This window comes from Ptiloglossa arizonensis, chromosome 2, assembly GCF_051014685.1.
Source record: "Ptiloglossa arizonensis isolate GNS036 chromosome 2, iyPtiAriz1_principal, whole genome shotgun sequence".
Classification (NCBI taxonomy): Eukaryota; Metazoa; Arthropoda; class Insecta; order Hymenoptera; family Colletidae; genus Ptiloglossa; species Ptiloglossa arizonensis.
Genome location: NC_135049.1, coordinates 18489122 through 18517047, shown reverse-complemented (window position 1 = coordinate 18517047; position 27926 = coordinate 18489122). Strand labels below are relative to the sequence as shown.

The 27926-nt window shown below is 35.4% G+C and overlaps 1 protein-coding gene and 1 long non-coding RNA gene across 5 annotated transcripts in view; one reads left to right on the top strand and one right to left on the bottom strand.

The window, feature by feature from the left end:
* Positions 1–27926, top strand: part of LOC143143632 (neuronal calcium sensor 2) — a 123041-nt gene that overhangs the window by 3444 nt on the left and 91671 nt on the right. Inside the window, exon 1 of one of the 4 annotated variants that reach the window (XM_076305100.1) lies at positions 24357–24922. The exons of 1 other annotated variant lie outside the window; for it this stretch is intronic. In XM_076305100.1, coding sequence (XP_076161215.1) covers positions 24794–24922 — 129 coding nt within the window. In that variant the 5' untranslated portion in view covers positions 24357–24793. Of the gene's footprint in view, positions 1–24356; positions 24961–27926 lie in introns of those variants that run through there. 2 more of the 4 variants (XM_076305099.1, XM_076305105.1) reach the window with 2 other exon arrangements.
* Positions 14111–25249, bottom strand: LOC143143634 (uncharacterized). Its single transcript, XR_012991201.1, has 3 exons — positions 25055–25249; positions 23458–23670; positions 14111–23197 (listed from the first exon to the last, which is right to left on the bottom strand). It is a non-coding gene; the product is annotated as an uncharacterized LOC143143634 (long non-coding RNA).

Genomic DNA, 27926 nt, shown 5'->3' with positions numbered 1-27926 from the left:
TTCACCCGTTACACAACTTAGTTACCGGCGGCTGCGATGTGTTTGTGAAAACTGTAGATAAGTGGCGGTGTTGCGGTTAGCAGCAGTTTTTCGTGAAAATCTCGAAAAATAAAGCCGAGAGATGGTAGTACGTACAGGAGAGAATTGTTCGAAACGTTGAGTTTTAGAACATATTTAAATGCCGTCGAAATCGGTGTGTCCTGTTACGCACAATTATCGAATTTAGTTATTAGTAGTGACACATTTTGAAATCGTAGATAACATCGGTAATATTGAATCTTTACGATAACGATCTATTTGTTCCGAAGAGATTCCATGTAATTTCTTTCCTTTTGTCTGAAAATGCGAAAACGTTGCGAGAGTCTCGAAGAAATGTATTTTCCACTAGTATTAAACACGGGATTGAGAAATACGGGCGTGTCTTATTTTCTCACCGAAATAGGGGTTGGAAAATTTAAATAAATTTTAAGTCGCAATATTCTAGATCAGAAGTGTCAAACTAAGCTCCGTAGCTTAGGCATCTCTCCCCCGGTCTGCCTCGTTACCATGGCATTATGGTTGATGCCGCGTTATACAATACGAACGTCTCCCGCGAAAATTAATTTATAGTCTTTGCTTTATGAGCGAAAAGCACAGAAATGCGGAACCCGGGACTTGGTTGATTTCTTTGTTCTACGTCGAATCGTGCGAGGGGAAAATTGAGTATAACGCAAAAAAGAAAAAAAAATTGTAAGAAAGATTGTATTACTTCCAATGTTGAATTAATATATCTTCGTGTCTTTTGGCATCTACGACTACTTAGAGGCGTCTTGACATTGATGCCATTAATGTTTTAGCGAGCAGAATTAGAAATATCTTTCTATGCATCTTTAATTTTGATCTTGGCATCTTCTACGTTTACTATAGTGTACTTCTTTATTTGGAATTACCCTTTTAGCTTTGTCTCTGTACCGGACAGCGACCGCGATGGTATTTTTAATTATTTTCGGGCATTGATCAACCGTTATTTATTAATTATTGTTTTATTGGAAATGTATAAACGGGTATTTGTAATTTTTTAGAGCCGTGCTTTAGATTTTCTTCTAATACGTATTGAAATATTTTCAATAGAATTATCCCTGCTGGTTCCACTTGTTGCTATACAGCACCATAACATTACGGGATGACCTACACGCTTAATCGTCCGTCACGTATGTTATTCTTGTTCAATTTCGTCTACGGCTGGATAATTTTTTTCTTGCTATCCGAATGAAAGAAATTTGTTTTCTTTTTCCCCGAAAAATTTTATATTACATCAGAAACAACCGTCGTAATTTTTATCATATGTGTTTTTTGCAAATTTTAAATTTCAGCGTGTTGCTTTTAGGCATGTAGCATTTTTCTTACGAGCAATTCCTCTACGATATCTCTTATCGCATAAAGCTTGACGAATTGTTTCCGTTGATACAGATTTGTTCTCGTTACACCGAAGTTAATGGTCACACAAATTTTAGGACTAATTTTAATTCGCCGTGCTACATAACGTATCTTCGTACTTGAATTTATTTATAATATTTTACACAGTAAAATGAGTTTAACTTATTATTCGATCGTATATTAGAGTACATAATTTTGCAATTAATGTTTGCGTAAATGAATCGGTCTCTTTTTCCTGTTTGTAGCAACAAAAAGCAACATTTTCCGTACAGTAATACGGCAAGGTAAATAATATAAAAATATATTCTTTGATACGTATAATTTATAATATTATAAATTAATATCTGTTCACGTTTTTGTATTACGGTTTAAAACGAAGCCTTGCCACACCTTAACGTTTTAATTTTTAAATTAACGTTATTCTTTTATTTTCTAATAGTTTCTATATTTATTTTCTATTAGTTCCTATATTTCTTTTCTATCAGTTTCTATATTTATTTCCTATCAGTTTCTATATTTATTTTCTATCAGTTTCTATATTTACTTTCTATTTATTTTCTTTCAGTTTCAACAATGTAGCGCGACGAATGACAATTGTCAATAACGTACAATAAACATTCACGAAGTAGTTTGTTTATATTTTGTAAAATGCAATAGGATTGATCTTACTCCTCGTTCGTCCCGAATCACATTTTTGTTTTATTGGGAAAAAAGTAACTTCGTATTTATAAAAAAAAAAATAATTATATTAACGACTTAAACAACAAACAATTTTGCCAATAAAAAAGTTTTAGTTGTTCAGGCATCGATAATTTCAATACTTTTCCATGGATACAATATTTTTATTCGATATTATATTAGTATCGTAAGGGCGTACGATAATTAACGAAACGAAGAATTCCTTCGGTCTATAAATACTATAATTTGTTGCGGTTGAAAGTGTCTATAGAGTGTCTAGGCACACTGTATCTAAAATAATAATCACGTGTGTCGCGCGCCACTGAGAAGGGAGAAATACATAATAAATTTGGACCTCTTTGTGTGCTAATTTTATGAACCACATATACAGGGTGTCCTGTAATAAGTGGGATCCATTTCAGGGCTGGATTTAGCACTTTAAAACAAGTAAAATCAGTTCGAACAAACAACGATCCTGTTTGAGAAATCAGACGAGTTCAGAAATTTATTATAAAATGTTTATATAATTTACATATATTGGTTACTTATTTTCATTATCCTTAACTTTTACATACAATCATTGTTAATCGTCTCACACTGAACATATCATTTATAATTTTATTAAATACAGCCACACGCATAATTTTGTAAGTTTTTCTTCCTTTCTTTATCGTTACAAAATTATTTAATTATTCTATTCTACATATATTGGTTACTTATTTTCATTATTCTTAACTTTTACATACAATCATTGTTAATCGTTTCACACTGAACATACCATTTATAACTTTATTAAATACAGCCACAGGTATAATTTTGTAAGTTTTTCTTCCTTTCTTTATCGTTACAAAATTATTTAATTATTCTTAAGTAATTCCTTTCCTTAAAAAATTGTCTATCCTTGTATAACGCTTTGGGTTCTTCCAAAAAATATTTTGTCCATTGAATACGAACGAAACAACGGAATACGTTGTATGATAAATTGCTCGACTCGACTAATAAATAATCATATTAGGAATACAAACTCTAACATTGATCGTACGTTCTATTTGATCTTGTTTACCAATCACAGCGAGTTTCGTGTTGCAGTAACTTTTCCGACGGATTAACCAATTTTATTTGACTGTTTACAAACAGTATTCGATATCTTACGTACGGCCTTGTTAACTATTCAGTAAACACAGTCTCCGTTGCGTACTATGAGTCACTTCAGTTTGTTCTGTTGATAAGAGTAATTACGTGTCAGCGCTTAAGTACTTTGTGTTTGAAGTGATAATGGCGAGTTATTCTAATCGAGGAATGATCGACATGATTCTCGTGTATACGATTTTTATTCGAGAGGTCGTCCATTGTCTATAGAATGTCCATTGGACAATATGAAATTTAAGTGGTACCTGGACGTGTCGAAAAGATAAAAGGATCGATAATAAGATGTTTACAGGCTTGTATTGAGATGCAAGGTGGTCATTCTGAAAACCTCTCGCGAAGATAAGCGGACACGAGATGCTAGAACACGAAACACTCGCTATAACAACGAAACGAAGTCAAATAAGATCAAAGGCGGTAAAAATTTTTATCTCGTATAATATTTACGTACAACGAATAGAAGCTAAACGACTGAAGATTAATACTCGAATCGTGGAATTGAATATTTCACGATGAATGTAAAAAAATTAATTCTCTTTGAAAAAACGCGAATAAATCGCTACACATTGGTTTTATTCGAAGAAAACTTTATCCGTTTATAAATTCCACGTATGTTTATAAAAATCTGATTTTATTGTTTTCGAGTATTAAATTCCTTCCTGAAGTAGTTCTCGTATATCACAGTACATTTTGTATTTATTTAGTAGCTGCAACATTGCCTTTGGCGTGTACGCAAAGTGAATAAAATTAATAAAGGTGATTCATTTCATACTTTTAACATTCCGTTGAAAATGATAGTTCGCACGATTTCGATCATATATATATATAACTGACAAAACGACAAAAGCCACGAGTAAAAATGAAAAACGTGGTTCCTCATTGTCGTTGGTTAGAATGGAAAAATGTAAACGACACAATTAAATTTTTACACTCATCGGACATTCGTTACTTTCAAGGTTGATCTTTTCATCACATTTTCATTCGTTGTGAAACGGCTATTCTTTCGAATAAACGTGTTCCAACGTTACTGTTATTGTATATTACATTACATTCGATAAAAATATTTTCACGGTAGCACACGAACGTACCGTGTGCTCGATATCACGTGACGTTCGATGCGAACAATTTTTATAATAATTGTCCGCGTAATTGTAATCTTCGTCGCGACCCGGCAAGAAGAAGACAAAATTGCTAAATAAAAAATAACGAGTCTTTGTTCAAGTCGAAGGCGATCCAGTCTTATAGTACACTTTAGATACCGTCTACAGTCTTACATACCCTACTCGGGGTACACATAATCGATACACCGTTACATCGAAATTAACCTCGTATAATTTCGTTTACTTAAAAAAATACGGGAAGGAAAATGAATGCCGTTTAAGGAGCGTTTCGTTACCTTCAGAATTTCTATGACCCAGTTACACGTACGTAAATATACATTTACCAATGGTCGTATAGCGGATTGCAGGAAATATGAAAGTTTTTTAAGCGCCTTTCTGCACTTTGCACTTTCTAAAAGCTCAAGGTATGGAAAAGATGGTAACGATCCAACTGACGATATACATAATGTACGACGATTGCTAAATAGTTGCACAATCCTCTCCACCAAATCTGTAAATCAACCGTTTTGGCACTGTTTCGCACCGCGTTGTCGCCGTGTAGACCTTGTTTTGATTGTTCTTCGCTTGGAAAGATTTTAGCATTAATTAACGAATTGAAACCGTACATTCTTTTTTATTATTATTCCTCCTGCTCGATTCACGACGATCCGACGCAACGATTACAATTTTTCTCACTTTTGGTATCATTGGACGACTTTATGCTTAAACATTCGATGTCTCATTTGAATAATAAATTATCTGACCCGAGCAGAGTACTTTTGTGAGAATAATTACAAAAATAATCGTCGATTAGATTATCGTTGACGTAGATAATCGTTGTGCATTCGTTTATACATTTAGAAGATTCTCTTTTGTAAAATACATACTTGTGAAATACAAATCGGCGAACGTCTAATTGTAAAATAACTATCGGTGGGATAAATATTATTATTGCAAATAGATTGAAATATACTAAGGAAACATTTTCGTCTATTCGCTTGTTTAAAAAAAATAGAAATTTAATAGCGTGTAAAATTTTGTCTACCTTTCGTTCAATTCGTTATGTTTATCGATTTGCGGAAAGAATTTCATCGAGGTGGATTCACTGAATATAAATAACCGTTCAGTGGTGCAGAGATAATGCTTTTGATTATTTTCGTATGATTTTAGTCGCTCGAATGGATTCGATGAAACTGTTCACAGCGGCGTTTATCAAGAGAAATATAATTTCACGGTAATGCGGCGGATAGTTTCGAACATTCGTGTTCTATTTCTCGGTTCTTCGAGCATTGTTCCAATGAAATTTATTCCAATAGTTGAAATCGATCGTAGAAGTTGGCGGTGGAACGTGTGCATCTACGAATTTAAGGTTGATTTTCGTATCTGGCCCGACAAAGATAAAGCACAAAAAGAAAATGTCAGAGATCACGTAAGATAAGGAGGTGGAGAGGGGCGAGGGGAGCCAATTTGTTCTTATTAACTGAAGAATGGCGAGGTGAATAGATATATCTAACTCTCTAATTAAGAACGGATAATTTTAGGTGAGGTCTGTGTTTGAGGAAAGTGCACTGGTTTCACACGAATGCAACGTATCCATTCAATTCACTCGTAATATGCGTCACTTGAAACGATTTTACGATCCGGAGACTTATTCGCAACCGTACAATGTGCTGAAAATTTCAACTGCTAAATAACACACGCAGGGAAATTAAAATGAAATTTATAACGCCGGAAATACGATAAATTAAGCGATTATAGTTTCCACGTGTTTCTAGGGCATTGAGTATTATAGTTTGCACACAAATTTTATTTCGTAATATTTTTTTCTTTTTTTTTCTTTGTGTTTTCAAGTTTTACAATAGAATCGAACACGATACGAGTGCATTTGCCTCGGTATATTTTCTTTATTCGAATTGGGAAAAATTGTCAGTCGAAAGATATTTCGTTTCGTTTAAGAATCTCACGCGAAGGAACGATTGTTTATCTTTGTACTCTTTCGAAACGCGTAAGAATAAATATCAATTGTTATTTCATATTTTAATTAGCGTGAAATCGAAGTTTCAGGGTCTTCGTCAGATACCGTTGTAATATAAATAATTTAATTTTATTGCCATAAGCGGTACCATCCTTTACCTGATGCATGTCGCACGTGTTCGGTTAAACAAGGCAGAGCATAATAAATTATTTTTATAATTATTTATACTTACTACCTTGACCTTTTTCTTCAATGGGAAGGCAATACGGCGGAGGAAGACTGCTTTATCCCTTGTGTTACAAGGTTGTTTATTAGGTAAACATGTAGTATATATGTAGCCTTGTACGCACAGGATCGTACAAATTTAAAGTGGGGATCTACGACAGAAATTGTAAATGTTTCGTTTAGTTTTTCAGTTATTTTCAGTATTCTAACGTGGAAGTAGCTACTAAAATTGTGAATAAATATTCTATCCATATTAGCACCCCAACATCGTCACAGTATTCACGGATGTCGTTGACCAATACTTGAATTTTCAAACATTATAATTTGTTCCCGACGAGACTAGGGACTGGTGGAGGTAGTAGAAAATTTATGACTCTAGGGCCTATAAGCTTTCTTGAGTGGAACCTGAACTGGGACTATTGTTATGTGTTTCTACCGGATGTCGCTTTGAGGACCAAGTGTCTGGCCACTAAGCGTCTGGAAAATATTTGCCAAAGGTCTTCAGATTCCATTTCGACTCTACATTCTATATTTCTATATTTCTATATTTAATATTTTTGTATTACTGCATTCTACATTTCTGTATTCTATATTCTATTATATATTCAATACTCTATACTCTTTACTCTATTTCTATATTCTAACTCTATACTCTTTACTCTATCTCTATATTCTACCTCTATACAATATACTCTTTACTCTATCTCTATATTCTACCTCTATACAACATACTCTTTAGTCTATCTCTATATTCTACCTCTATACAATATACCCTTTACTCTATTTCTATATCCTAGGCTCTATACTCTATATTCTATATTCTATATTCTATATTCTATATTCTATATTCTATATTCTATATTCTATATTCTATATTCTATATTCTATATTCTATATTCTATATTCTATATTCTATATTCTATATTCTATATTCTATATTCTATATTCTATATTCTATATTCTATATTCTATATTCTATATTCTATATTCTATATTCTATATTCTATATTCTATATTCTATATTCTATATTCTATATTCTATATTTCTACATTTTTGTAATTAATATTTCTGCATTACTGCATTCTATATTCCTGTACTCTATACTCTATATTCTATACTTTACATTCTATACTCCCCATACTCTAATAATCGCCACCACTGCAGTATTTACTGCCTCTTTTATGTACTCATCTTGTCCTCCATTTCTTTATAGTACAGACCCTAGGTATTTAACTATTTAACTTCCTCTATCTCCGGACCCTCTAAGTCCACTTTATCCGTTTCGTTCTACCACCTTCTTTTCTAAATCTCACGATTTTAATTTTTGTCACAATTTTCACGTTACCAAGCAATTGGATAACGATAAGATAATACTTGAATCCATCAATAAATCTTCGCAGATATTTAAATGAAAAACAAGAGTAAAGTTCACGCATCTTTTGGTGACCAATGTATGATACCGTACTCTACAAAATTTCGTTTTTTTTTTCTCTCGTAAAAACTGTGATTGATTCATTTTGCAGTTCTCCGGGTAATCAAAGTCTTTCCCATTACGAGGATTTAAGATCTAAACAAATGAAAATCGGACGATATCAGCTCGCAAGAACCATGGTGGATGATTGATTATACCCGGATTCAACTTCAATCGTTTTTATTGTGTAATCAAATATTACATCTTTTTCGTTGACTAATGGTCTGTGCTTTTTTTTCGATTACTGTCTTCATTCGGGAACGAGAACAATATTTCTTTGAATTAATGGTTCCATTGTGTGGCGAAAGCACACGATATGTAATATCCTTTCAATTCTACTATAAATAAAACATACCCTTCTTTCAATCTAGATCCGTTTTTCACTGAATATTGTTGTAAAATTTAAGTTAAACTTATTTACTTTCCAGAAGCAAGATCACATTAATGCTGTACAATTTTTCAACGTCTCGACCTTGTTAATTAGGTCACAAAAAACCTTTGTGCGTTTTCACCCAGTGAATAGGACTTACGAGAATCTGTTCGTTCCTCGTAATCGAATGAAATTGTTGGTTTATATTGTAAAAGTGCTCGGTACACGAGTCGAGTACATTTTTAATTACAGAACGAAAAACAAACGACTTTTATTTACAAGTCGAGATTGAATTTTTATCGAAATAACGATTTATTTGAACAGAGTTTTATCCAATAATCCAGTCGAGTGAAAAAATATTTACTTTAGTTGTGTAAACGATAAACTATCTTCTACGTGCGAGCGTATACGTTTTTATATTGCATTACGTGTACGTGGCAAACGTTTCACGATTTTATTTATCGTACATTTGCCACGAACAAAATGTGTTCCTCGAACGTGTAATCTCTCGATTAATTTTATTTTACAAGATTCACCATTGTCGAATAAAATAATACTCGTTCTCGACGATCGTATTGTATTTTAAAAAGTACTTTTCGTATCGGTAGATATTTAATCGTTGATTCGATCAACGATGACTACCGATTAACAATTACCGTAATCGTTGCGAACAACTAACCGAACCCCAATTCATTCGTTGATCGTCAATTACTTTCAACATCAAACTATTGTCAATCGTATAATTTTCGAGAGATTATTAATTTCATCGATCGATTATTAGAAATCGTGACTCCGACGAAATTTACAATCGTGTCGGTTAATTAATTCTGTTTAATTAATCGATTGATCCCCCAGCTCTCTGCTGTCTCATTTCTTTGCAAATAGAGCACCATGCCGGAATGTAATTAAATAAAATTTTACACTCTGTTGCGCTGATGTGAGAATCGTGATCAAGTTTTCAACAGATCCGAACGATTAATTGCATCCCAGAGATTATAACTGGCGTGTAATCCACGCGTTACGATTTTACTTGTACGATAAATTACACCTGTACCGTAAAATACGAAATTACTGTTCGAGAAGGGTGCACCGGTATCTTGGCTGTATTTCCCCATTATTTTCATCTTTCGTACCCGACATCGCGATAAAACTTCGGTATTAATTCCGCTTCGAGCAATTGATTAATCTTCTCCTTCCTTGAGAACTTGTTAATGCAGTCTACGTGCAGTGCACTTGCACTCTTTTCTTCCAAGTCGAGCCCAGTAATAACAAACACCCCGTGAAATTTTCTATGGATCTTTTTCGGTGCTGTGCGTGCACACATATATCGGTAACATTTTCAAGAAGTGGTGTATTCACTTCTGAGTTGGCCAGAGACAATTGATTACGTTATGATTTCCGGCACACGTGATGACGCACAGAAACTGATTTGTAGTACGGAGGAGTGTTCGTCGACGGCCAGCCCGTCGAAACGATGTTGTCACGTTGTTGAATTTGACAATGAAGTAGAGTCGGAGAGTCGTTCAGATTTTCTCGTTTCGAAACCCAACGATAACGATAATTATCACCGAACAACGCGTCACAATTTATTAAAAAGATACTCGAATGGTCTCTTGGTCTCTCGAGGGGAACACCGATTTTCTGATTTGGAAAAAATGAAAATTTATTTCTTTTTTTTTACGGAGAATTTTGTCGTTATCGAACGAATCGTTATTTTTAAACATTCGTGCGTGCAACGAACAAATTCTGATCTCGTTTCGATGGTTACGATCGGAGAAATACATCCTATCGTTGCAATTAAGAAACATGGAATAGTGTTGCAGGAGGAAGCTTACATTTTCTATACGCGTTAATATTTTTTTATGAAAATTTGCGGAAATATTATCTAAGATGTGTACTTTTACCACAGGTACGAAATATTTGTATTGGACGTTTTGTATCGTTGGAAAAAATTCACAAAGGTTGGGATTTTTTTCAGTGTGAAAGGTAGCGTTCTTACGTAACAAATAGATTAACGAACAAAGTAATTGCGTAATGTCTGAATGAAATTTTAGAATTTTTGAAGCTTTAACAAGCATCGAATTTAACGTTTGATGGTTTTTTTTTTTGGAAAGTTTCTTTAGAGTTGACAAAAATTATTTTATATAATCGTCCATCTTTGCAAAGCGCGTGTGTTTCAATAAATTATGTCGTAACAACCTGTTGCGTTAGAGAGATGTGTCGTAAAATCCATTATTTTTGAATCTATATAGAAGTACTTCTATAATTTGTTTTTTTATTGCATCAGTATCCCATTAGATTCAGCTTACGGAAATGATCTTTTCCTCGGTTAGGTATTTATTTCATTATCGTTGTAATTGACACCCAAACTTGGACGATATTTACAATAAAAACGTAAAAATTGTAAAAATACCATGTTTTATTTTTACAACTACTAAAAAAGAAGCTACAATATTTCTTTTTTCAATTCGAATATACTGTTATTTAAAATTGATAAACTTGGTAAATATTGTGCATATCTGTAACAAAAATAGGGTTATCGTTAATATTTCCCAAAATTGTAATACTTTCAAATGCTACAAGACTTATACTTGCCCCCTTATGGCACAATAACCGACACAATAACCGCTCCCTTATGGCACAATTCTTGTTCCAAATTGTGCGATTCATTCCCCATGAATTCTTCCAAATGATCGACATCGTGCAATAAATACTCATCGAGTTACCAACAGAATGTTCTTCCACCGATTTACGTGATTTATTCTCCGCGAGTTCTTCCAAATGATTAACATTACACAATAACCGAGCACACCTATTACCTTATCGTGTCGCCATAAATTGGCGCTTGAAACTGGTTATGTACCAGTGATCGAATTTGTAGAGTAACCTCCCTCGTTATAAGAGCCGCGGTACTCGTTTACCACATCCCAATAATTTTGTGCTTAACTTGTCGATAAAGGTTCCCATTACACGGCGCTGAACACGTTGCTCTATACTTTGCTCCGTTCAATTTTTAATGCACATGTCGGTAAGTTATCATTAATTGTAAATTTCTCGTCCCGCGATACAAGGGATTTGTTCAAACGGTCCGGTTACCCTTAACGAATAAAAAATCACGTTAATGTTACGCACGGTGAAATTAAATATTTTCCAAAAATTGCCACGTAAATATTCGATTGCAATTCACGATCAAAAACTTACTTCAGATTTACTAAAACTTACCTAAGATTTACTCTTTGCGAAGAAACAAATACTTTTCACAAATATTATTGTTTTCCAAAATGGAGAATATATAATTTTATAAAATATTTATACACTCTAAAAAAAATCGTGTTTCATTTTCACCAAAAAAAAAATAAAATAAAATAAAATGACTTTCCGAACAATCTAATATGTGGAATTCAAAATTTTTGAATTAAAAATTGTTTACTTAGTGTTTGGATGCGATATAGAGCAAATAGAATTGAAATTGGAAGGTAACCGCCATGATCTACTTTTGAACCGATCTCACATTTGCAACTATATCTTTTACCTTCTACGGTAGACAATCGATTGAAATTCATCGTCGACGTTCCACCTTTCTCTACTTGTTTTCCTCCATCTGATAAGTTGGCTATTTCTTCTTGAGTGTTTCCTTCCTCTTGATCGCGATGACTTTAAGGATCACGTCATATGGATCCTGGCCAAGGTAACTACCTTGGTTTTCACCGATAATGGGACACGTCGTCCTTCGTTCTCGGATCCGTTGCTAGCACTTGGCGATGTTCTTTATCATTATTCATTCGAAGCATCGAGGAATAGCGAACGATTATAAGCACGAAAGAATGCGCGATTTCTTTCGCGAAGTTGGCGTCAATTATAAACACATTTTATTATTTAAAAGAGCGAGTGATAGCAACATTTACATACGTACATCATAATTCAAAGTTTCGAACGCATAATTTAATCCTACCATTCGGGTTAGAATTTTAAATTCAAAATTGGTAAATTTTAACCATTTCAAATCGTAAACAATTATCTTTAGAAGGAAATAATCATTGAATTATTAAAATTACAAAGTAGTTTTTTTTTTTTATTTGTCAAAATAATATTGGAATTATACGTTTCGTTTTATACGATTGGAAAAAGTTGAAAATTTGTTCACGCCCGGGGAATTATCGCGAAAAGTGCGAGGCAGCACAAGCAAAGGCAGGAAAAAGTCGTTTTTCAAACGAACGTAATTAATCGATAGGTTGGTCATTTTATGCAGCGCTGTCACGGTCGAAACTGCAACGGGATTTCTGAGTGACATTAACCGTAGTAGGTAATGCAGATAACTGCAGTCAGGGATCTTTCGGTTGCATTCGTTCTCAATCAGTTTCGTAGATGGAGCCATGCGTTTGATATCGGTGTTGATACGCGTAACTTAAATCCTCCATCAATTCTTAAACTTTCTTCAACACTTTTATTTAATATTAGATTTTAAAAAATATATTTTGGTTGCTCTATTTAGATGAAAATGGTTCAGAAGTGGAATAATGTAATTTTATCAGAACATCGTTCTGGAGAAATTGATATTTCGATTTTCTTATTAAAATCTATGTAATTAAAAATGAAGTACATATTAAATTATTTAAATTAAAGATTTCACGGATTTAACATTTCTGATCAACGTAACGTTCTTGTTCGATCTACTTTTCGTACAATTGAAGACGTTAGCACCATTGTTTTTACTTGTGATTTTTCCACACTTTTATTTTTCACATTTTTCGTACCGATTTAATATTTAGCGATACTTTGTACACTCAACTTTTAAATAGCATTCAAAGAAACCATTGCCAAACGACGAGAAAATTTATCGAATTGCACAATTCAGCCACTGAAAACGAGATGATATCGCGAACGGAGATGTTGAATCTCTTGGCTCTGTATTTAATGATGATCATTGCATTGGAGACTCGAATACTTCGAATACCGTAAACGAGACCGAACAGTCACGGTGCGAGATTGATTCATGATCTTTCTCAAGGCGTTGTAGATCCTATCGGTGCATTTCATTTCGAAATAAAATTATAGTAATAATTGTTACTTCCATCTATCTAAATTTTGGCAGGTTAACTGATACAATACATATGTAAAATTTTCAAGTATCGGGTATGTTTATATTTATTGCACTTTTTGATCAATTTCCTTTCAATATTCTTAAATATTTATTTTTCCTAATACTCCATCGATGAAATATAATTCACCCATTCCTGCCATTGAAACATATTTGTTCTTATTCGTGTGTTATGCAGTAATTATTTGTTTAAAGTTAAACGAGTCTACACACCTGCTTTTTGCACTATTGTTCACTCATTTTTTATCTCTTTGACTTTTTCTCATTTTTCTCTCACTATTGCAAGTGAGAAACTAATCTTGAATCGTGTTTCTTTTATGTTATATGTATACTGGATTGACTCATAAATAATTGCTGTTTTTTTGTACAAACTTTATTAAGGATTACGAAACGACTTAATCTAAAACGTACTATCTGATATTAATATATATATTTTTATCTATTATTTGGTAACTTTTTATGGAAAAAATCGTCCAATAAACGATCATCGTGAATGTTTGCTAATTTGAAGAATTTTTTACGAATCGAAATAAATGATAATTTATGGGGAGCTAGAATCCGGAGAGTTAAGGAGGATACAGAGAACAAAATCTGATAAATTGACTAATAAATAATTGCTACTTTTTTGTGCAAACTTTATTCAAAGAATTACGAAACGACTTAATCTAAAACGTACTATCTGATATTAATATATACATTTTTATCTATTATTTGGTAACTTTTTATGGAAAAAAATCGTCCTATAAACGATCATCGTGAATGTTTGCTAATTTGAAGAATTTTTTACGAATCGAAATAAATGATAATTTATGGGGAGCTAGAATCCGGTGAGTTAAGGAGGATACAGTGAACAAAATCTCACGTGAATGATGATTCGTCCGTGTGTAATGTGTAAAATGTAAATTGATCATTGTTATCGAGTCGTTGAAGCAACCAGTCGCAGAAGTTTAACCGTGATAGATGATCGTATTCTTCGAGTGTCCAAACTTCGAGAAATGAATATGGATGCATTCTGTTTTCGTGTAATATCCGACCAATGATTCTACCAGCGGTATCATGCAAATTAAGTTTACTTATACTTTGCGTATACTTATTTTCGAACCATTAGTAAAGCTTTCTGCATTTAAATTTACACGCTCCGCGACACCACAGTTTCCATGATAATCGTTAAAGAAACCACTCCATTAATTTTCACTCTGTTCTTTATAATACCACCCTTCTCTGGAGATTGTTCAGAAATTCTCGCTTATAATAGTCAGCTGCTACTGTAGTATCTTTGTTACAAGATTCTAACAAATTCAACATAAATAACCACGTTCTCCAGGTTGCTGTACAAAGAATTTGTTACACAAAAATCTTTTGTACTCTCTTTATTTTCATATCACTACCAATTTTAGTTTCTTGTCTATTGTTTTCAAGAAAACTGGCCATCGACACTATGTTAACATTGTTAACAATCTTACACAAACAAATTGTATTATAAGGGTTGTTCGGAAAGTCATTTCGTTTTTTTTTGGTAAAAGAAACATTGTTGTCTATTATTTTCAAGAAAACTGGCCATCGACACCACGTCAACATTGTTAACAATCTTACACAAACAAATTGTATTATAAGGATAGTTAGGAAAGTCATTTCGTTTTTTTTGGTAAAAGAAACTTTGTTGTTTATTATTTTCAAGAAAACTGGCCATCGACACCACGTTAACGTTGTTAACAATCTTACGCAAATAAATTGTATTATAAGGGTTGTTTGGAAAGTCATTTCGTATTTTTTGTTGAAAATGAAACACGATTTTTTTAGATTGTACAAACATTTTATTAAATCATACATTCCCTATTTTGGAAAACGAAATGACTTTCCGAACAACCACAAAATTACCACAAAATGATTCATTTTCTTGATATTTTTGTGCAATTGCACTTTTTGAACGTGTCGATGGATGATAATAATTCCAAGTTCTGAACCTTAGAAACGAAACACACTGTGCAAGTTATTCGCTAATATTCAGCTTTGGACTCGTTTTGTCGTTCGGTGGTACCCAGTGTGGTTCCTTTTTTTTTTTCGGATTACGGAACGTAACCCATTTTTCTTCGTCCGTGACTGATTCTAAGCGATTGAAAAAGGACTCTGTTTCAAGTCCAACGAGCAATGAGTTACAACCGCAACTCTCGGCGCTTTGTTTTCCGCAGAGAGGAGACGCGGAACTCGTCTTCCGCATCGCTAAATCTTTCCAATTTTTTTTTTTTTTTTTTGTTTTGTTTTTTTTGTGTGGATGTTCTTGCACAGCGCCGCTCCAAGAATTTCGACAACCTCTCCAATTGTTAAACACGGTCTCCTTCAATTACCAGACTTAACTTTCACGTTGGCAAAACACGAAGTTCGGTCAGAGAGGGAAAAAAATCCCACGAGGCAAATATTAGGGAAACTTGGCATAGTTAACGCTGTGGTTCATACTGAAGCGAAGCAACGAGTCATCTGTAAGTTCTACTTCATTGCTTTGTTATAGGTTTAGGGTAGTTTTCAGTGGAAAGCTTCGAATTGTATTTTTGTTGAAGGATACGAATTTAAATTTGTGACATTGGTCGAAGAAAGTACAGTGTACGACAAATGTCATTGAAAGAAAATTTTATGTACTCAATGAGACATCTAAATATTGCCCCAAATATCTCCTTTTTTTCAATAACACTGAAAAAAAATTGCGAATAAAATTTCTGTTTGGGAAAAGAAACATAGTGGATTATTTTTTTGAAAGTCATATTTTTCAATATTTTCGTGCACAAGTACGGTTATTGTGGTGAAATATTAGTTATCGAGGTGTTTGTAAAAATGATAGAAAGTTGAGTCATTCGTTCTCGTGTGCTCGATACGAATGCAAATTTTCAAACCTGTTGACTCGTACAGCTACAAGAGTGCACTTGTTTTTCATCTGCAACAGATGGTAGGATGAAATACGAAGGGTGCAAGAATTGTTTCCTTTAACGTTTTTTCTTTTTTTTTTTCAAGTTCATTAATGAATTTTGGCTAACGTTTTCTTGTCAAACGTCTAAGGTGGTTGCATAATTTTACTGTGCTGATAATAAATGGAACCAGGTCACAATCCATTGGTCCTTGGAATCAAGTAGATTGCTATGCAAGTCACCGAAGGTACTGCTAAACTACAAATAGTGACCTCGTTACGGTTATTTGCGTCTCTGGTAACATTGTTTTTGCGTTATTTGCTATTAAACGAATCGATGTCTATCGTGTCTGTGCAAATCCAAAATTTATCGTAACAGTGACTGCAGACGGTAAGAAGTACCTCGATCGAAAGGTGTTGACACAATTGAGAACATATATCAACAGTGCACACATCGAACAAGATATCGATTACGAAACTGTATACAGAAGGCTCGTGTTAAATATTTGATGTAAATATCTCATATTTGTACGTGTCATTTGTCGTTACGATAACTTTTACCAATAATCTATTCGAAATTCGTTCGAAACGAAAATAATATTCGATACAAATAAGTATACACGTGTTTGTTATAATAAATTAAATTTTACCAGTAATCCATTCGAAATTCAGTAACAGAACTTCAAAGTAACAGAAACGAAATGTATACTTAAAGTAGATGCATTTAATGCACTTGTATTGCACATTACAGCACTTTTCGAAACGATCGGCGAATAATATTTGATATAAATAAGTATACGCGTGTTAGTTACAATAAATTAAATTTTACCGATAATCCATTCGAAAACAGAAACGAAATATACACTTAAAGTAGATGCATTTAATGCACTTGTATTGCACCGTCAAATTTATTCTCAGCGATATGCACAGTGGTAAGTTAGCCCACGACGAGGCAATAAATTATCCAATAGTCTCGTCGTAGATTTTCAAATATAATTTGTACCGTCTCTGGAATCACGTAATCAACCAACACGTGCCTTAAAGACCTGTAGGATCTTCATCTTTGACAGTAGTGGTTAATCACATTCGTCCTGGTATCGAGTTGCTGCAGTTGTTAAGAATGCATCGAGATTCAATAAATCACAGTTATCGTGAAAACAAAGCGCACAAGAGGCTTCGAGTCATCGAACGAGGCATGCCTGTCGATAATCGCCTTATCCTTTAATCCGCTTGGATTATTTGGAGGCTCTCGCGGCTGAAAATCTGATGGGATGGAGCCCGCGACCGCAAGAGTTTGCTTACGGATGTGATTATTTCGTTTCGAATCGCTTCAACTATTTTCGCGTATCGCGATACGTAGTAATGACGCACGCCGCTGAAATACAATTAAACGGTCACTGTGATCCCGGCCGAGCCGTCTATCGAGCCTGTGTATAGCTTGAGGTCACGTAATGAATTAGTAAAATTAGTATGCAGCAAAAGTCGTGTCGCGCCACTTCAAAGGATTTCACTTCCACGGTTAGCTAGCTAGCTAGCAGCACCGCGTAGCATTGCAGCTTGCAAAGCTGTTCAAACCCGTTATTGGTCCTCCTAAAATCAATATTAAGGTGATGAATTTTTGGACCGATGCCATGATCGTATTACATTGGATAAACGCTTCGTCAAACAAATTGGGAGAGAGTTGTGGCTAACAGAGTGTTAAAAGTTTAAACACTGCCACGAATGATCGACCGGGATGGATTCAAAGGGAGGGATTCCCTTTCAGATCGTTCGACCGATTCGACTGATTGTGTATCAATAGATTAGTCTCCGGAGAGAATTAACCCTTTGGACTCGAGAGGAGATCCTCATTCGCCACCTGATTCACTGTACTATTTTCGATCCGGGGAAACTTGGTGGTTTGGGATTCAAATTGGAATTTAAATATCACGTTCTTGTGGAGTGTAAACGCACGTATGCGGGGTATGTAAAAATGTTCCTTGCCAGATGAATTTTACCACTTAAAGGATTTTCTCGAGGCGTTTCCGTAGCGAAGAAGCTTCGAGTGCAAACGGTTAATGCCTGGAGCAGGAAACATACCTTATCCTACGATTTCAATTTCGATAAGGCGTGTCATAATCAACAGGCACAACTCTCACTCATCTCGTGAACGTTGAATTTTCTTTTCGAAAACATTGCGTAATGAATTCTTTTCTATTATTTTTAAGTAAATATATTCGAACGTACGAATGTGGCTACAACTCACCCATGATCCTTATGTTTGGCTTGGTTTTCTCACCACGAGTTAAGGTACCAAATAGACCAAGCAAAGTTCTTTCTGACACCTGTTCCAACATCGTTATATAATACGTGGGGATGTGGATAACATTCGTTTGGATTTATCATATAAAGAACAGGCACTGCACGATGTTCAAGTCTAGGTGCGCGGGAGACTATTCGCTGCCTATTGTAGTATAGTACAATTCTGCGCATCTAATTCGCGCACTTGGCGCGTGTTTTCAACTGGCACTAGTTCTTTTGAAACGTCGGAACAAGCTTTGCCTTCCACATATGCTTTCAACGAATTGTTACAAATAATGTACAAAATATCCCGTGTTTTTACGTTCTAGCTCTCTTCACGATAGGGACATCCCTATCATATGCCTAGCCTCAAGATCATTCCTTTCCTCCCTGATGCAAGATTCAAGTCTCACGTGTACATCCATTTTGTGGCCCTGTTTGCCAAAGTTTCGATGTACAGTACAGTGTCAACACCTGAAATTTTACAACTGGCCGCGATGTTCCCAATTTCATGACACTCGAAGCATCTCTCGCTATCGGACAATAGCCTAAATCGATAGTACATCCACCAATTTCGACTTTGTCGGTCGTTACGACTTTCTCGAGTGCTTCGCTTCCTGACTCGAGAATACAACCGTTTCATCGTTCTTCTGATTGTTTCTGAGGCCCACCACCTTGACCAGTTCAGTTGTATTCAAATATAACCTGGTCCTTACCATCTTAACGACTGTCTTTGGTGTTGTCCTCATCTCGAAGTTCCACCAGTTTACTCGGTTGTAAGTTTCCAGTCGTAAAGAATCACTCAGTTGCTCTGCTGTCTTAGCAAGGTGTTCACCCCGCTTTGGAGTTCGAATAACGAAACTTCACCTGTAAGTGTCTTTCTTGAATTCCTTATACTTGTTGTGTCTGTTGTATACGTATAGAGAAACCACGATTGCTCGTATCGAGGTAAGTTTTATTACAGGTTATTTATCAAATATAACTTGGTCCTACCATCTTAACAATTGTCATTCTGTCTTCGGTGTTGTCCTCATCTCGAAGTTCCACCAGTTTACTCGGTTGTAAGTTTCCAGTTGTAAAGTATCAGCTCCTTTGCTATTTTAGCAAGGTGTTCACCCCGCTTTGGAGTTCGAATAACGAAACTTCACCTGTAAGTGTCTTTCTTGAATTCCTTATACTTGTTGTGTCTGTTGTATACGTATAGGGGAACCACGATTGCTCGTATCGAAGTAAGTTTTATTACACATCGTAACAAAGTCCAAGAGATCAGAATTGGCGCAATGTTATTCCAATCGAAGATTATTCTACTCGTGAATAATGTTTTTTCAATATTCCTACCACGTTTCTCTGCACTTCGCTGATTCTCCTTCCGAGCGTTGTAATAAGATGGCAAACATGTCCCCTTGGAACTGATTATATTACAATCGTAGCACGTGCGTTACAAGATCTCTTTGAGATCTCAAGAGCAACTTCCCAACAACTGTTGTTTTGCCAACAACTAACACCTACTTGAACTCAGAGATAGGCGACGGTCTCGAAAATCGGTATCGGATCGATACTTCTTAATACAGTTTGCTTCTTCGTGAATGTAAAATGTTGCTCTTCGCAAGTACAACAAGAACTTATCAGCGAAATCATCCAAGTGATTCTTCCCGTCAATTTCAAGTAATTAAGATTTAATCCGGTGTCTTAACTTCTCAACTAGCTAAAATCTCGAGCAGAAAACTTTCCACGACCTGTAACAAAATTAATCGTTACCAGCCTTTGCGTGAACAGAAGAAACAAAAATACAAAATAAATTGAGAAAAACTCTAGCTGTATTCGTTCTGCGTTGAAAAGAAAGATCGTCAATGAAATTAACGATGCTGTTGTACGATATTGGGATATCGGTTCGTTTAATTATCGACGTAAGTAACGATAATTGAAATACACCGATTATCCGTCTCGTTGAAGATTCACCGTTTGAGAATCGAGTACTAAAGCTATAAACGAGAACCCTCTCTACGATTCACGAAGCATTTTCATTTATTGCTCAGAAGTAGGAAGCATTTTCATTCGCATCCAGTCCCGAGAATATATGTATCAGGGAACATTTCTATCGTAGACATTTTCGAATCTTCAATATTCCTAAATACAAAAGCGTCTGGGGTTCTGAATAGGTGGCGGTGGGGCGAGGGAGGGCGAAGAGACGAAGGCCGAATTGGCAATAAGAGAGTAAAGGAGTGCACGGCGCCGGCGTGTAGGCAATACGACGCAATGCGGGCAGCGCGACAAGATGGGAAAATGACTACCATGCTTTTCAATGTGATACGATACGTGTGTCGATTTATGGTACCACCTCGTCACGTTGCAGGTTGAGCACCTTTGGAAAAATAATCGAGGAATTAAAATTACGCATCGAAACAACAACTGTCCACGTCGTCACGATCCTCGTGTTTGGTAACATTCGTTTCGTGTCGTCGAACAAATTAATCTCGCGTGACCGGGGAACAAGAAGATACGAATTGCACGCAATGCACGATAACAACAGTTCATTGAAACCAAATGCAAATACAATTTAGGTGAAACTCGTGGAGAGATTGACTTGAATACTATGATATATATATATATGTTGTCGAGCAAGTGAGTTAGATCCGAATGTCTGTGAATGTAGATTGTTGAGAAACTGGGGAACAAGGGGTGATCTAGCGATGGTCTTGTGGTGGATTGGTAGATTCTGTATCCTTTCTAAACTCTTGTATATTTTAATTGTTGAGGGAGTCAAAGTAAGAAGAAAATTAAAAGTGATCAGGATTGGACGTATAGAAAGAATATAGAAACTGTACAAAGAAGTCGTAAAGAGTCGATGTATGGTGTATCCGAAGAATGATCAGGGCAATGCAAGTGAGAAGATCAAGGATAAGGACACTAAACGAAACCAAGCCTCTTGATGTACGTTTGTCGACCATTGCGAAGATTCTCGAATCCACAGTGGCTGTGACCTGGCAGGTTCAATTCTATGGTATTTTTAAGTGTTTCCAAGTGAGCTCACACGCTGTGGATTTACGAGGCAACATCGATAGGACGTCTCACGGTGCTGGAAACCGGCGTCGTACGTCTGGACCCGAAGGGGCAAGGTGCCAGATGAGTTTTATTTTCGAGTGCATCCCCTGTTGTGCATTCGGGCTACGGCGCGTGTTCACCCATCCAGGTCAGAGTGAGCGACTCTCCCGGTTACTCCAGAGTAACAGGGACAAATGAGAAATCCCTGATTTCCTTACAGTCTTCACTGTTATCCTCCCAATTTGTATTCTCGGTGCGGTCTCTGCGCAACGAGGATGCTTGAACAAATCTGCTCATGAACGTGTCGTAGACGTTGGCAGCTCCGGAAAGATTGTAGTAGTGTTGCATTAGTCTTTATCTGTCTTAACTATCTCCGAGCAAGGAGATGTTTCCTGGTTTTAAGCCTCATCTTTTTTGGGGTCTCACTGTGAACTTCTCACTGTCACGATGTGCTCAGTGTTTGAGTTCTGGGCCTGTAGTAGATTCTTCTATTTAGGTAGAAGGTTTCAAGCTCCTCTTTTTGGGGAGTTTCATCGTGAATAGCAATGTTAAGATGTCCTCAGTGATTGAACTCTGGATCTTTAGTAGATTATTTTACTTAGAAGGTCCCATGTCTCTTCTTTTTGAGGAATCTCATAATAAGTTACCTTGTCCTCAGTTTTTGAGGCCTAGAATTTTAGAAAATTCTTCTACTTAGAAGATCTTAAGATCCTCTTTTTGAGGAGTCTCATCGTGAATAGCAATGTTAAGATGTCCCCAGTGTTTGAGTACTGGATCTTTAGTAGATTCTTCTACCTAGAAGGTCCCAAGCCTCCTCTTTTTGAGGAATCTCATAATAAGTTACCTTGTCCTCAGTTTTTGAGGCCTGGAATTTTAGAAAATTCTTCTACTCAGGTAGAAGGTCCCAAGGTCCTCTTTTTGGGGGAGTCTCATCATGGACAGCAATGTTACGATGTTCTCACTGTTTAGGTTTATTTGGACCTAGGTTCTCTTGAGTTTTAAAAGGATTCTAGGCCATGGAGTTCCCTGCTTTATCCCCAGGGTAATCAGTGTCTTCGGTGGCGTCACAGTCCACTGCCTTGCATGGCTCCCTCTTTTCAAAACCCCAAGCACTTGAATGACATTGCATTGATATCTAATGGAAGTTGCTATTCCGCGACATTTTCCTTTTCGAGCGATCGTTTCGCCTTGCATTCACCCTGGGGACTGCACTCGCATTCGAGGAAACTGGCCGGTTAAAGACTTTGAGAAATGAAGGGGTATTCTAGTTTAGAATGTCACTTTTTAGGTCTTTTCAGAGATTTTTGTCAGAAAGAAACTGTGAGGCTTTCTTGTACCAAGGTTTTGCAACGTATGTACAATACTAGTCTTTCGAGAATATTCATCATATTTTTCGAGTAAAAATAATCAAAATTTAGAAAATTATAGAAAATGTAGTGTTGTCCATGATAAAAGAAATTTCGAACTTTGTGTAACACAATTTTGTCCATTTTGCTTATCTGAAATGAAAAAATAAAAAAGTAACTTGACTAACACGAATGTATGGTGTGAATCTTAAAAAGAATTTAAAAAAATCTTAAATATTTAGAAAGTGATGGTACTTTGAAATGATTTGGGTATCAAATTTGAAGACAAATGGTCAACCAGGAGGTATGTCAGCCATTTAAAAAAATAAGGTTTCGAAAAAAATATGTTTAAAATTTTTCATACCGGTTAAATAAAAAGGAATGGCTCGTACGATTTAAGGAAAAATACTTACGATTAATCAGCCATACCGTGGATCTTCCTCGTGTTTGTAAAACTTTTGTTCCGCAATTTTTTCTTTTCTACAAACAATCTTAGTCTTCGCAATTTCGGTCGAACGACGCTCCGACTGATGGATTTGAGATTCATATCGAGAATTTACATATAAGGTACGTTCCAGAATGATAGAGCTACCTTAGAAAATGGCAGTTTTAAAAGTTTGGAAAATCTACGGAAAGAAATTGCAATATCACATTGTACATACAAAAATATGGAAAAAATAAAAGAACTCTCTCTAATAGAAAATAGTAAAACAAAAGTGTGTCCTAAAATACTAGTGTTATTTAGCTAAATTAATTATTTCTAGTATGTGCTATTATTACGTTGTATATGCAAAAATATTGAAAAGCAAAAGAACTCTCTCCAGTATAAAATATGAAAACAAAGTGTGTTCTAAAATACTAGAGCCATTTAGTCAATCTTTGTGAAATAAATTATGTGTAATATGTATTATTATTACGTCGTACATGCAAAAATATTGAAAAACAAAAGAACTGTGTCCAACATAAAATAGAGAATCAAAAGTGTGTCCTAAAACACCAGGGCCATTTAGTCAATCTTTGTGAAATAAATTATGTGTAGTATGTATTATTATTACGTCGTGCATGCAAAAATATTGAAAAACAAAAGAACTGTGTCCAACATAAAATAGAGAAACAAAAGTGTGTCCTAAAATACTAGAGCCATTTAGTCAATCTTTGTGAAATAAATTATGTGTAATATGTATTATTATTACGTCGTACATGCAAAAATATTGAAAAACAAAAGAACTGTGTCCAACATAAAATAGAGAATCAAAAGTGTGTCCTAAAACACCAGGGCCATTTAGTCAATCTTTGTGAAATAAATTATGTGTAGTATGTATTATTATTACGTCGTGCATGCAAAAATATTGAAAAACAAAAGAACTGTGTCCAACATAAAATAGAGAATCAAAAGTGTGTCCTAAAACACCAGGGCCATTTAGTTAATCTTCGTGAAATTAATTATTTGTAATATGTATTATATTAAATCGTCGTACGAGTTTGTGCCGCTGTGTGTTTATACTTTTCGCGTTACGTTTCATGAACCCAGAGAGAAGAGACAGACGCAAGGAGGCTTGGATCACTAAACTGGGTTTAGTCTGTAGAAGGCATTCGAAAGCCACACATCGTGACGTTGTGTAAGAATTTTACATTTAATATTCGGCGAGGTAACGAGTGAAACGCGTGTCACTTTTTATCATCTCGTGTTGTGCGAGTTCCGGAAAGGGAATACGGCAACAAGTGCAATGAATAACATTTGTGTCGTTTATGGGGAAGTGTTTTATCGACTCGTGCGTGCAGAAAATGGTCAGAGAAATGTCGTCGGTACGAGAAACCTCGCAAATGCTGAACAACACGTCAAAATCATGCAACGTGCATAGACGTTTGAGGAAAATGGTAATGATGCCAAAAATGGACGTACGTTAGCTTCATGGGTAAGATTAAAATATTATTTCGTACAGTTGAGAAGTAAACGATACGAATTAACTTATAGTACGACCTAATAGTTTTAACAGCCTATAAAGTTACCTTGTTTCGAGATAAGTTTACACATTTCATTTGACATTAAACAGATTCGGTATTTTTCCTCAGTACTGTTCCAACAATTGGTGATCGTACATTTTAAGTCGGTAATATTAATAAACTGTCGGCCATTTTGGTATAATTTTCTCGATAGTATCCTCCACACCACTCTCTAGTTAACGATGCATTGTGAAGAGGTGCATTATCCTGTTGAAACTGATACTCGACTCTAGACAGTTGAACTGATTGTTGCTTCGGTGTTGCCAACACGATAGAATTAACCAAACATTGTTGCCAATATTGTAGCATCAGTGGCTCGTTCTATCATTTTGGTGCATGGTTTCGTTCTTATATTTTATGCTGCAGAACATTTTCTATTTTCTTTTATTTACGAAAAAGAAAAGAAATTAAACAGCAATGTAAATAACGTGTCATTGTAACTTTTTTCTCTAATACTTACCAAACTTTTAAACCGACGTTTTCAATGGTGACTCTATTATTTTTCGTCGCTCCTTATTTTCGTTTGCTGGTTCATAGTTACTCCTATTCTAAATACAAAGTATATGCATTGCTATTGAAAATCTCTCGTTGAATATATTAACTGTTGAAATGTGGCGTTGCCAACAGCTGCTTCTCCCGAATGTATTATGCATGCAGTCAACGAAATTTCCATAGCTCTATGGAATATTTCTTCGTAGTATCGAATGGTTTGCAGAAGATAAACATGTTTTTATTACAGAAGTAATACCAGCTCGGTTATAAAGACGAATGAATAATTCTAAGGTAAATATAGGTCTTTAATCGACTTTCTCAAACGATTTGATGGATAAAAAAAAGGCCTAATTATTCAACGATATTCGAAATAAACACGTTTTTGTTACAGAAGTAATACTAGTTCGATTATAAAGACGAATGAATAATTCTAAGGTAAATATAGGTCTTTAATCGACTTTCTCAAACGATTTGATAGATAAAAAGGCTTAATTATTCTATTTTCCACAATGAGAAGAACAATTATCGATCAAAGTACCACATTGCTATATGAGGGTTTCGATAATGTCATATCTTACTATTTTAAAATCCATAATAAGATTATATAAGATGTGAATAGACCACATTTTTGTACAGAGGTCCAAATCAACGAATTCGACGATTTTTTTATTCAGTGTGTTCCTTTTTAAACATCTCTTAATTCATCTCTGATAATTCACCGAGTGACCAGTGTAATTGTTTGTATTACATATTGAATTGCTTCTAAAATTTGATCAGTAAGGGCTGTTCAATGTTCAGGTTGTTCACGATTAAACTCGTTGGATTCACCAATGGCTTCTGCTTAATGCCACTGGTAGCAACCAGTTACACTAGAAAAGCAAAAGTACACGTACTGTGGGTTTTCGTTCGTAAAACCCTTATGATAGAATGTAGCTCATATGGTCTTTCTCATTTCGTCGAGCGAATTCGAATGCCTACAAACGGTCATATATTTCGTCGATTAACCGCTCATTTGTCCGTTAGTTTACCACCGATACCCTTCTTCACATTTTTTATTTTTATTTCGAAACACTTTTTGTTTAATCGCTCGATTACTTTTCGTTTGATCGCTGGAAATGGTTAGTCTCGTGTCGAACGCATTTGAATATTCCTAGAATATTAATTTATCGCGCACATGGTTAATTGTCACGAGTGAAAATGATTCAAAGTTTTCGCGAAAAGATTTTTCCACGCTCACCATTACGTGAATTTTCATTTCGACGCGATTATTCCTTCGTGGAGAAAGTTGAGAGAAAATTATAAAAAAAAAAAAAAAAAAAAAAACTACTAATGTCCGTTGAGTGTTGAGTTTCGCGTAAGTGATGATAATGACTGCTACGGTATTATCGAAATGACTTTCACGTAGCAATTCGTGGACGAACAAGTTGGTCTCTGGCCCAATTTGGCGAGTGTTCTCTACAACTTGGTAGCTGTTGGATTTTACGTATGCACTCGTGGGCGTGCAACACTAGAAACGGAATCTACGGCGGTGATTCGCGAACAGTGGGAATTTGCTCACGCGTGTAATAACCGTTGTATACTTCGACCACGAGTAGACAAACTATTATAGGGAGTAACAATTTGCTCTTCCTGTGGGAACCGAGCGGCAGACTTTAACGCATCGAGTCGCGAAACCGACCTAACTTAGACCGCAACGCTAAAGAGAGAGAAAGTGCATTGATTACACGCTCGTAAGATGCAGGCCCCTAAGAGTATTTAACCAAGATACGAAATGTAGGCGATATGTATATACACCTGTGTAGACAGAAAGGAAGCAATTCGAGAGGAAATAACAAAAGTGTGCAATACAAAATTCAACAAATAGTAGAAGAAATTTAATTATTAGATCAACAATTAGTAGATCAAAAAGTAAACAGGGATAGAACTATAAAAATGGTAGCCAATAAAACTAAAAGAAACTTAGAGGGTTGTCGCGATATTTATTTTTCTTTTTACGCAATATTTAATTTTTCTTGACAAGCTCCGCAATGTTTAACAATATTTAAAAAATGATTTCGCACGTATCCGTCGGATCACCTCGATCGTCTATGGAAACTCCCCGAATGAAATAAATTATTTTTGGAAAACTTGGTACGAAGTTTGTCAGACAGGGTTTGGAAACTGGAACGAACTTCTCGTAAGTTTCGACGGATCGACGATTGGAGCCACCGGTGCGTTCGATTTCGTTGAATCGTCATTGGGTTGCTAAGTTCGAGTGTCGTAGACCGGATGCAACCTGAGAGACTCCGTTGAATCGCTATTGGAATGGCCGGTGAGGCGAACAATCGACTGAAAAAGGCGGTGCACTTGTAATGCACCATTGGAGTATGACGCAACAATACCGTGA